Source organism: Alligator sinensis, unplaced genomic scaffold (genome assembly GCF_000455745.1).
Source record: "Alligator sinensis unplaced genomic scaffold, ASM45574v1 scaffold144_2, whole genome shotgun sequence".
In the NCBI taxonomy this organism is placed as follows: domain Eukaryota; kingdom Metazoa; phylum Chordata; order Crocodylia; family Alligatoridae; genus Alligator; species Alligator sinensis.
This window is the reverse complement of record NW_005841872.1, coordinates 2,815,792-2,827,688: the sequence shown is the minus strand read 5'-3', so window position 1 is coordinate 2,827,688 and position 11,897 is coordinate 2,815,792. Positions and strand designations below refer to the sequence as shown.

General features: G+C 38.9%; 1 protein-coding gene across 1 annotated transcript in view; it reads left to right on the top strand.

Annotated features, from left to right (window-relative positions):
* Positions 1-9,744, top strand: part of GABRG3 (gamma-aminobutyric acid type A receptor gamma3 subunit) — a 604,315-nt gene extending 594,571 nt beyond the window's left edge. The window contains exons 9-11 of the mRNA XM_014527425.1: positions 2,950-3,146; positions 5,021-5,050; positions 9,466-9,744. Of these exons, the coding sequence (XP_014382911.1) occupies positions 2,950-3,146; positions 5,021-5,050; positions 9,466-9,744 (506 nt within the window). The remainder of the gene's footprint in view (positions 1-2,949; positions 3,147-5,020; positions 5,051-9,465) is intronic.
* The last annotated feature ends 2,153 nt before the right edge of the window (positions 9,745-11,897 follow it).

Here is an 11,897-nt window from a genome sequence, read left to right as displayed (position 1 = left end):
CCCCCCCCCCTGCCCCCCCCCCCCCCCCCATCATCCCTTACTGTTGCAACTGGTACTCAGCCAGAATGCTATTGCCCCCCTCCTCTTTTTATTTTTCCTTTTGCTGGAATTTTTTTAATCAATGAGCTTGTTCAAGGAACAGATGTGTCCTCACTTCCTATTCCACTGCAGCCCCCTCATCATGTTCCCCCTCCAGCCCTGGGAAGCAAAAAATGTGAATTTCCCCTTTCGCCCCTCCCCACCACCCCAAATTCAGACAAGGATGCAGCAGACTCCAGTAAAATGGAGGTCTTTAAGAGGAGGTTAGACAAACACCTTGCTGGGGTCATTTGACCCCAGTACTTTTTCCTGCAATGGCAGGGGGTCCAACTTGATGATCTGCTCAGGTCCCTTCTGACCCTACCAACTATGAAACAACTATGAAACTGTAAGGTATTGAAATTTATGAAGCTTAAATTTGGGGGAGAAGTGAAAGCAGAAAAGTGAAAACACCACCAGCTACAGATCTCCCCCCCAACCCCACCCCAGGACTCCCAAAACACAGGTGCAAGCACTGATCCCACATTCATCTATTGCAGGGAATACTGAGCTAGATATTCACTCCCACCTCCTGGTATCAGAGCCACAGAACTTCACACAGTTGAGAACCTGATCCCAATCACTGACCTTTGGGAACAATTCAGTTGAGAATTCTTCCCAGTCAGTAACAGTTTGGAACAAATCAATTATTATGTCTGTCCACACTAAGTTTACCATTTGTAGGATGTAGACATCTAGATCTTGATAATGTAAACTTTCTGCTAATGCTTAATGTTACTGGCTCTCCCTGTGATTTTTTAAATATATTGAATAGGATTTGAAGAGAAGTTTTGATCTGTATTGAGATTTTAGTAGTCCACATCAAACATTACAGATCAAGTACTAGCACACTTTTATGAAGATAAGTAATCTGTATATACTGCTGTACTTGCAGAGTACTGTTTGCTCAGTGATTTTACTGTGAAACGTAATTTCTGTCATTGTTTGACATGTCAAATGCTACATGCTCTGCAAAATACTTTTATAGTTAAAGTAATTTCATACAAAACAATGTTTTTCAGCAGTTTCCATCTTATTTCAATGGTTACTGTAAATTCTTTCAAACCACAAAGAAGTTTCTAATTTTTGTGTAAAAGCTTTGTAATCCCCAAGGAAAGCACTGACAGTAATAGTCTAAAAATGGAAAAAAAAACCTGTCACAGTAAGAACAATTTCCATATCTTAAAAATGCACATAACTAACTGCATAGACAAACACATAGGGTGCATGTACATATGCTATTAAGGCAATGCAATAAACTTCAGAGCAGTTCACATCGGAGTTAACTGCTCTCAGGTGCAGTGTCTACAAGTGTGCCTGGGACCGCAGCAATTAGAGCCACGGCAGAGCAGCCCAAGGCTGGCAGGGGACACAGGAGGTCAGCCCTGGGCTTTGTGTAGTGGCATCAGGTGACAGAACAGCTGGGAGGAGCTGCGGGTATGGCCGCTGGCTGGTTGGGTTAAAAAGGCACAACTTGTGCTCAGCAATCACCATCCACATGAGTGTTTGATCTCAAATAATTATTCCACTGTAAAATATACTGTCCCTAAGAGTACTCTCTTATGTGAGAGTTAATTAATTTACTGCACTCTAATACCAGCACGTGTGGACAGTGACACTTTACTGCAGAACTAATTGGTCAGCTCCGCAGTAAGGCCCATGTGTAGAAGCATCCACAGATTTCAATTCCACTATACCCTATATTGTTGGGTTTCAACATACTTTACATCAAGAGAATTCACATTAGATTATATTATCACTCCATCCTTTAAAGTACTAGATTACTGGTAGGGATTCTGAACTAAACCCATATTTCATTCAAGGTAGAGTTGAAGTTCATATACATTTCTATTTTCTTCCAGTCTCTAAAGGCCAGCTGCTACTAGCCTTGACTACTAAAGACTTTGACCAAGGTGGCACTCCTCTTGAGTGCAGTAGTTGTTTAGTGTATTAGCAGTTGCAGGTTTGATAGATCATGATGAATTCCTCTATTTATTCATATGAAATACAGCAACTGAATGACAGAAGAAGCTATAAATAACCTGTAGACAACCTATAAACAATAACACTGAGGGATAAGACTAGAGTGACAGTTTTAGATTTGATATTGATTGCAGAGCATCATCAGTAGCCTGGTGCAGGTCTTCAGTACAACCACTAAAATAATAAATAGGACATTCCTCCATGATGTGTGTCATAGTTTGGATTTTGCTACACACAGACTTGGGGTCTTAATAAAATTATATTTATGCAGTAGGTAGTTACATTGACCTTATCCAGTACAAACCTTGTTTAATGTTGTCTAGCTCTGCTTTGGTAAAGCAAAGCCAGTGGGTTTAGATGAGGAATTGTTAGGTCTGTGATGAGAAATGTACTAATGATGTCAATTGTGTTCTATTTCTGGATCCATTTTTTCTTGATGTCTGCATCCCTATTGATAGCTTTAGCTGGTCTCTTCTTTTTTCTTTGTTGTTGTTGTTGAACACTGATTATTTAACAAAACAAAGCTTTGTGAGGGACATATTATTTCCATCAATATTTTTTCAGGGTTTTTAATAATAAAAGACCTGTTTTTTATTCCCCTTTTTACTAATTTTTTCTACCCTTTTCTATTTTATATTTTGCCACTGAACTGGATAAAGGATGAGTCACAAATAGGGAGGAGGAATGAAAATGGAAAGGAAAAATGTGGCAGATTTCAGTTTCTCATAGAAAATTTGAAACATCTAAGGGAAAAAATATTATTTCCTTTAAAATGTTTTGTGCAATATACAAGTGGCTTTGCTATTGTGTTTTATGTTAGCAACAGACCACTGAGTTCAGTTTTATTGGGTGGACTTTAGTTCTTTTTTTGTGTGTTTGTGTGTGCAGGTATCACCACAGTATTGACCATGACAACTTTGAGTACCATTGCAAGAAAGTCTTTACCTCGCGTCTCCTATGTCACAGCCATGGATCTTTTTGTGACTGTGTGCTTTTTATTTGTCTTTGCTGCTCTGATGGAGTATGCAACCCTCAATTACTACTCAAGCTGCAAAAAGCCAACCTGTACCAAGAAGAAAAAGTCGGTAAGATGTGATCATTTCAGATTTTTAATAAATTGTATGGAATGTAGTGCAGAAAATGATTCTTCCTCTGTCTACAGAAAGTTGAGTGACTCAGGGGCTATGTAGATGTGGCACAGGTATCTAGAATTGAAGGGGAGGAATGTAATAGGAGACAGAAGTGATCTTGGGGTATATCATAAGGTCAGTCCAATAAAAAAAAAAACTGAGTTGCAGTAAGGATGAACACAGTAAGAAAATACAAATGTGGGAAGCCTGCAGAAATTGAGCAGACTGCAAAAAATGAATTTGTGGTCTGTTTGTATAAAAAAGAAAATTAGAGGTAGATGTATTCTTGATCAATTTCCTTAAGACAGAGAGAAGAGAGAGGTGGAGTGAAGAGTCTGAATGGGGGTGTTGCTTGGAGATGGCACGGAAGTGAGCATGTGTCTGCAGGCAGATAAGATACCCAAATTTAAGAATTAATTTATGAATAGCAGAACCATGTGAAACTAATTTAATTGTACAATGTGTAGTGTGTCCCTTGCCACAGCTAAACAATCCATTTCCCTGGGATTTATTTTAACCCTAAGTGACAAGCAACCAACATTTTGCTTTTAAATTAATGACCCATAGAATACATTCTTTCTGCCTTCCTCTGGTACAGAATTTGCACTACTTGAAAGGGACACATTTAAATCATGAGGAAACTGCAAGCGTGAAGGCACTGCTTTGTGGGGGATTCTTTTTGTTTGTTTGTTTTGTGAAAAAGAAAAAAAGAGGGCGTAAATATGGGAAAAGATAGGATTTGGGAAATAACAGGCTATGGTGGGGCACGGTTGGGGTGCTCGTCATGCGACTTGGACTGCAGCTGGTTAGGGAAGAGCCAGCAGTGAAGGCAGCTGGGAAAATACCCTGAGGATGCTTTTTTTTAAGGTGGAAGGTGTGTGGCGGAGCACCAGTGGGGTACCCGCTACTCTGGGGAGTGAGAGAGGCCTCAATGAGAGGGAGGCGGTGCCAGTGCAGTCCATAATAGGGCAGAATGTGAGAGGCCTAACACTGTTCTGAGATGGGCCTGGACTCAGGCCAGAGAAGAGCACAGGTGTTAGGAATATCTGCGAGGCTTGGGATGCAGTACAGGGGTGGTTGGAGCTACATACATAGGCCCAGAAGAACAGGGCATCATTCAAAGAGCAGCCTCCCACCTAATTAAGACCCTAATCATTTAACAACAAGGCATGACAGGAGAGAGATGGGTGGCATGCCCAGAGACAGGTGGAAGATTAGCACTGTGGCTGGTCGGTAAGTTCCCACTTTGCCACACAGGCCATGAGTGAGTGAAAAGCAAATAGGTTAATGAAGCAATAGAGGAGCATATAAATAAAAAAATATAATCATAGAGGGCTCAGATATCTATAAGTCTATTTTTAAAAATCTTTTAAACATATATAGTGGATTTTTGTAAATGTGCACTGCTTGTGAAAGTTACAACAGGAAGAATTCTTCCAAAAGGAATTCCAAAGCATGATAAAAAGTGGCCATTGAGCAAACAAAAATGACAGTGAATGATGAGGAAGGATGAGTATAGAAAATGATAATTATGAAGTGGTTATATTTTAAGGCATACAAATCTAAATGAGGGTGTGATGCAACACCAATGAGATGTAGTAACTGAAAATGTGACAATTTAAGTAACATGAGAATAAAAGCTTTCTATTTTCTACTAAATATATTAACTTAATTAGGTCATGATAGGATTCTCGAATGAAAAATATCAGTATTAAACTTCTGTGTGATTTTCCTACTTTTTAATGTGTATTTTAAGAAATGTTATTAAACCTAGATGACTATAAAGAAAATGTTTTATTCTTCTAAATAATTCTCTTGTTTTATTTAAGCTACCTGATGTCAGTTTTGGTCATATGATGGTAAGTACACTATTTTATTCAAGGACAGTAAAGGAAGCATGTCAAATTGCTGACACCCACTTCAAAATATCCATGGAGGAAGCTTTAATGTCATGTCATGCTGTACCTGATCTAACTGTGAATGTTTTTCTTTTTTGTTAAAAGGTCAGTTTGTTTTGGGCAATAGAAGAGGAACAACAGAGCTGCCTCTTGCTATATGTACTTGCCAAGTGATTTAGGGTGATCAAATCTGGCATCTTCTGTTGTGCCTTATTCTTTGCCAAAACATTTTGCATATCTGCTTTATAAAAATAATATAAAAATAGATATTAAAAAATCCTAAACACATTTAATGAATTTAAAATTCCCAAAAACTAAGAAATAATTAGTTTTAAAAAGTTAACTCATTTTCATTGTACATAATACAATATCTGTACAAGTTTTAAACTATTCTTTGGATAGTGAAGGCAAACAATTTTCAAGCACAGCTTAATGCTGTTTCACTCCCAAATTGGGTCATTGCTTCTAGTTAGTTATTTCTAAATGCACAATTGTGGTATGTGAATTACACATACAATTTATAGATGAACAGTGTGGAAATCTTACATGGTTGAATATTCTGATTTATATGTGACAGATACAGCTAAATATATTGCAAAGAATAAGACCTAGACCTTTTCATATCTGGAGGTTTGGGCTGTTTAAGTTTCTAATTTAACATAGCTAATTGTTAACATTAGCTTTTAAAATAGAATAACCTTTTCCTGAAGAAAAGAAAGGGGAAAAAGCGATGCCCTTTCTAATGTGACTATTTAAAAATTCTGAGTTTGAAATTAACACCTTTGAGATGAATGGACTGAGAAAATGATGTGGTCTTGTTTGCTGCTGCTATCGTTTCACTGAAGGTGCTTTTGTGAAATGTTACCTTAGTATTCTGATAGCTTCGTCACAGCAAATAAAAAGATAGGAATTTAAGTGCTCCAAATGAAAATATATAGCTTGGGGAAATAAAGTGCTCAATGTAGAAAAATTGTGGAGAGATCAAATAACTGCAATTTATTCACCCACTGTTTTCGTTTGCCTTTGATGATAAAGCAGCTTTTAATAGTTGTGTGCTTGTACTGTGTCTTTTAAAGAGTACATATACCAAAAAATAAATGAAATAGTGGATTTTATGAGGGTTGATGTGGAAAAGATGCATCTTTCTTAACATTGTAGTGCTGCTATTGATGGAGATGGGTTTTATTAGGCTCCTATAATCCTAGCAGGTGAGTGCTGACTATGAGATAGTAATTTTTCAAGTCTATCCTAATTTCTTTTCCCTGCCCTCCCCCAGCATTTTAAAAAAAGTTTTACCTCCTTGTAGAGAATGCCATGTCTAACATGCACAGAACTAATTTGCTCAGCTATTTTTTAATTACTGGATTTGGAAAGCCACTGGATTTGGATCTAGGCACATGGGGCTTTCCTTACAGGAGGATCTTTTATGTGGCGTAGATGCAAGATCTACACAAGTTTGTAAAGCTAGAGAGTACTGTGCTTTGTCTAATCCCATTTGGTACATAGTAACACACTGACACGTGTAAATGTTGCAGGGTAGGTTACTCTAGAGTAAACCCACCCCAGGCAGGTGTCTACATGTGCGAGGATGTGGGAGCAGATTTACTGCTCCTGGCAGCAGTCTGCTTCCACCCGCTTTGGCACTGCACCAGCTGTCTGCAGCAGCCAGGAAGAGCTCTAGGTTCCCCCTGGGTGACAGCTCAGGTGCTGGCAGGGAGCACAAGAGATTGCTGGAAGATTGCTCCCTGCCCCTGGGAGCTACCAGCTGCCGTGGGGAGCCAATTTCCCCTTCCCCTGGCAGCAGGGATCTCCCGGCCCCAGCTTCCCAACTGAGGTCAGGGGGCTTGGAAAGAGCTGCAGGGGAAGGGCAGGTCCCAGCCTCCTCCCCTGATCTGCCAGTGGGGCAGCTAGCAGCAAGTCTCCAGCTGGGCAGGGAATACAGCTAGCAGCAAGCTGGGGGCTCACTGCTAACTGCCCCACTGGCAGATTGGGGCACGGGCCTAGGACCTGCCCTCCCCTGCAGCTCTTTCCCAGCCCCACACTTTGATTGCTCAACTGGGGCATGGGGCTGAGACCTGCCCCTAACTGGGACAATTCCCAGATAGCCCCCAAGTCTGAATGTGCAGCCTGGAGGTCCTCCAGTCTGTGTGTGAAGACTTCCCCAGGCAGCCCAGGGCTGCCCAGGGCTGGCTGGGAACTGTCCTGGTCAGAGACAGGTCCCAGCCAGCTCTAGGATCAGTGCAAAACAGTCCCCATGCAGAGAGCTCCCAGCAAATTACTGCATAGTAAACCTCTGCACATTTAGACAGTGATCCTACAGCACAGTAATTTGTGCTAATCTGAAGTAAAGCATCTCATGTAGATTCACCCAGTAACTTTAGAAGCACCACCAATTGACAGCTTAAAACATCCAAAAAAAGGTAATCTATTCTTAAATTGGCCTTTCCTCTGCTTTCAGAGCTGAGGAGAAACTTGACACAACAGAAAAACTGGACTACTAATGGGCAAAAAGAGGCTTTATTTTGTTGTTTTTTTTCTGTAAGGAACTTTTGGAATACTGAATATATTCTTTTCAATTTAAGTTAACTGGAAATATTTCCCTCAAGTCTTTAAAAAAAATACTAATTTGGGGCTGGCATGGAAAACGCAGCCCCAAAGTAGAAAGTTTCAGAAATCCCAAATATGTGGAAAAGAAAGGTTGGTATAACAAAACTCCACTTGTGCCTTACCTATAGATTTTGCTACTGAATTGTATTACAATCAGGTATGGTGGAATTTTATACAAATATAAGGTTCCTAGAGCTAAAATGGATTTCACATAGTAGCAGTATATAATATTGATTATATTGAATTCTGTTGTTGTTGTTTATGTAGCAGTATTGATGTGGATGGTGATACACCGATGAGAACTTTTATTTCTTAATAATTAATATTAGTCATATTTACAACACACTAATATTGCACTACTAATAATACTGATATTAATAATAATAATAATAATAATAAGTAATACTAATTTAGTATTAAAGGGCAATTGGCAAAAGAGGTTGTAGGGATGACAAAAAGAAAAACAAGAGAAAATAAAATTGTTCTTCTAAAGCATTATAACAAGGTGAAACCATGCAACTTGTTTCCTTTTTTTATACCTCAAGAATTGGGTACATTCTTTTTGAGTCTGATTTAAAGGTCAATGAAGTTGATATGAGTCTTTCCACTAATTTCTCTAGAAGAGGTAAAATTTGCAGGGGGAGGGTGTTTGGTGCACAGAGAGGAAGAGCCAGTTACAGGTGAGGGAACTACATGAAAAAAAAATGGTGAGACAGCATATAAATAGCAGACAATATAAAGACAAAAGAAAGAGCCTAGAGTTAGAGTGAAGGTGGAGGTGGAACTGTGTAGAGCCTTGAAGTTGAGGGGTCACTGGTTCTGTGTATTATTAGAATAATGCTATAAGATAGGCCATGTTCACACATGGTGTGGACATTTGGTTCCCACATGGCAAATTACCCTGGGTGAGGTAGGGGAAGCTGGGGCCAGCACTGGACTGGCCCCAGCAGCCTTACCTGAGGGCCTCACGGGGCTGCAGCTGCATTGCTCCTGCCACGCGGAGCCTAGCCAGCAGCAGAGTGCAGCTCCAGCTGGCCAGGATCTGGCTTTGGGTAGTGCCACTCCTCTTTTTTTATTATCCATGGGGTTTTTTGTCCCCTGGATATTCAGAGGTCAAAAAAACCTTGAGTGCTGCTCCGTTGCAATGTTGAGAACAACTGAATGTGCAGTATGTGGCACTGCAGGTGTGTCTACAATACTACATACTGCATGGCTGTGCTCATCTGGATGTGGCCATAGTGTCTAGTGATGTTAATATGAAAGTTGGCACTGATAATGGTTGTCTTATTCCACTTATGTATGAATGTATTTGTTTGTTTGGTATTTTTCTGGTTACTCTTCATCATTCTAAGCTTAGGTGACATTAATACTGCTGTATTTGCTAACAGGAATGACTGCATGTGAGGGTCCTCTGGAAAATAGCTAGTATAGTCATGTATTTGATGACCACATCCTAGTTACTGCTGTAACACCATTCTTAAATAACTTAAGCAGCAATTGATTTTGCAGATGATAGACTGATTGTGTAAGTGAACACTTGAGATGCCCATGGAGAATATGCCCTGAAAATTCATTTAGGTGGCCACTGCATATCATAATCACTGTATCAAAATACATTTGCAAAGGTATATGTTAGTAATAAATAAGTTGATATCTAAATCTAAAAGTCCAAAAGCATCAGTTGCACATGCTCAGCCTCTCTTTCACCATGTCTATAAGTGCTGATTATATAAGCTAAGGTTTCTTTTTAATCTGTTTTCTTTCCCCAGAACTATTCTGTACTTGATATGAGACCACCACCTACAGTCATCACATTGAACAATGCCATGTACTGGCAAGAATTTGAAGAGGCTTGTGTCTATGAGTGTCTGGATGGGAAAGACTGCCAGAGCTTTTTCTGTTGTTACGAAGAATGTAAATCAGGTTCATGGCGGAGAGGACGAATTCACATAGACATCTTAGAATTGGACTCCTATTCAAGGGTCTTTTTTCCTACATCATTCTTGCTGTTTAACCTGGTCTACTGGGTTGGATACCTCTACCTTTAAATGTTGCCTGTAGTGGTGAAGACTACTCTTTTCACACTGCTTGGGAATGGTGAACATGCAGAAGAGGAGGGCATGGCCAGTTTCATCTCAAATTATAGAGGCCACGTTACCTTTTATCATCACAGAAACTGATGAAGGATTTTAAGATGTAATTGCCTGAAAAAGAAAAATCTTGAATTCTCCCTACTGCTAGTCATTTAAAGTACAGGATTCTTACTAAATTCAGCTGAATATGTAGTGTGAGCAATGTTTATTATTTCTTATATAATGAAACCTTTATTATTCTCCCTTGACACAAAATCATGTAGAATTCAGGCAAGGAAACAAATGTGAAACCTTTGATTTGGGTTCTTTATTCATATGCTCTCTTCAGTTTTCCCCTGTCCCTGGAGCTCAAGCAATGCCCACTGATACTGGCTAGCCGTGGTGCAACTAGAACCGAGAACAACCCAATCTACCCAATTGTGCTGAAGCCTCCACAGTTGCTTGGAAAAATCATCATAGAAAAAGACTGTTCCTCCAGTCCTGTCAAGCCATGGAAGTTTCCTTCTCCTGTAAAGCTCTGGGATTAATGAGTTTAGCCCCTTCCTACCTATATTGGTTTTAATTCCAGGTGAAAAAGCTGATTTACAAGAATACTCAGATCTATTACCAATCTCTGAGATGGCTACAAGTAGAACTTTTAAAGCATTTCAAAGCCTTTAACTGTCATGTTTCGACTGGAAACACTTACGGTGGTAACTGATTTCTAAAATAGTTTACTTGAAACTGGGCAAGACTTCTGCTTCTTTGTGTTGTTGTAGCAGGCTGTAGTTGATAGGTATGAGTAAGTTCACTATTTAATAACACTAGGGATATGTGATTTTTTGCAGATTGTGATTTAATACAAAGTTCACCCATGTTTTCTTGGGGTTTTTTACATCCCCCCGTTCAAATTATTTTCAGGCAAAAGACGAGGTTGTATTCCCACAAAACTAAATCTGGCAGTCCTTACCTATAGAAGATTGCCACTGAGTGTGAATTAGGGACTAAAAATGTTGTTCTGTATAGAGCAATATGGCAGCTCAAGTGACTGTAGTGGATTTAAATCAAAGCAATTAAGAAATATGACAAAGGTTAGAGATTTTGTTGGGGGAAGTGGGTGGTTTTTTTCCCCCCAGCTGCCCAGTAGATTTTAACCTGGAAAAACATTTTGAATTCTGGAATGTTTCACATACTGAATTCTTAAACTATTTATTTTGCAACATTTTAAATATTTTTACAGTGTTCAGCTATTATTTTTTGACAAACAGTCACTAACGTAATTACTAAGCAGGCAAAAGTCACTGAAAATCAAGTAGAAATCAGTTTTCAGTGTCCTTTGACTGATAAAAAGTGATTCAGACAAAAGCAGGATAACACATTTTGAAGTAAAGCATATTTACAACCATAAAAGGCATTTTTTTCTCTTGTGAGACCAATTAAACTTATTCCAAAAATGTATGCATCTATCTCATATGCATTTGAACAAAATGGACAGTAGAAGCTTGAAGATCAGTCCTTTGTATCCTCAGATGGAAACTAAGCTAAAATCCTGTAAAAAAAAACAAGGACTAATATCCTGGCAACTTCAAATATGAGTAAATTAGTTATGTTCTTCAAAATACTAGTGCATCTCATCACTGCTTCTCAGTGCCTGCGGAGTATTTTTAATTGAAAGAATATCTCAAAAAATTAAATGTAGCTTTTCAAAATATTATTTTCTGGTTTCATTAAAGCATAGGCTAAGTATGAAATGTTAGTAGACTGAAAACTAGATCTAGAAAAATAGTTTGTGTTTTACTTCTGCAGAATAAAAGTATTGAGCAAAATGCAGCTTGCTCAGAATAGCATGGAAAGGCAATAGGACACTTTTTGGTTTGATAAGGAACCTTGTTTTAGTGAATTCTTACCTAATCCATTTCCTGCTAGACTTAAAATTGCATCTTTCCCTGTAACAGATATTTTAATGATACTACTTTCCCACAGTAATTTGCTATTCCTCTGTGAACAAAATATATTTTGTGCAAAATTGTGGGTGTTCTTTGTTGGGTTGCAGTTGCATTCTGAACAAATTGACTGGGAAACTCATGAAGTGAGATAAAGCTAAATATCCAGGGCTGAAACTGTGAGCT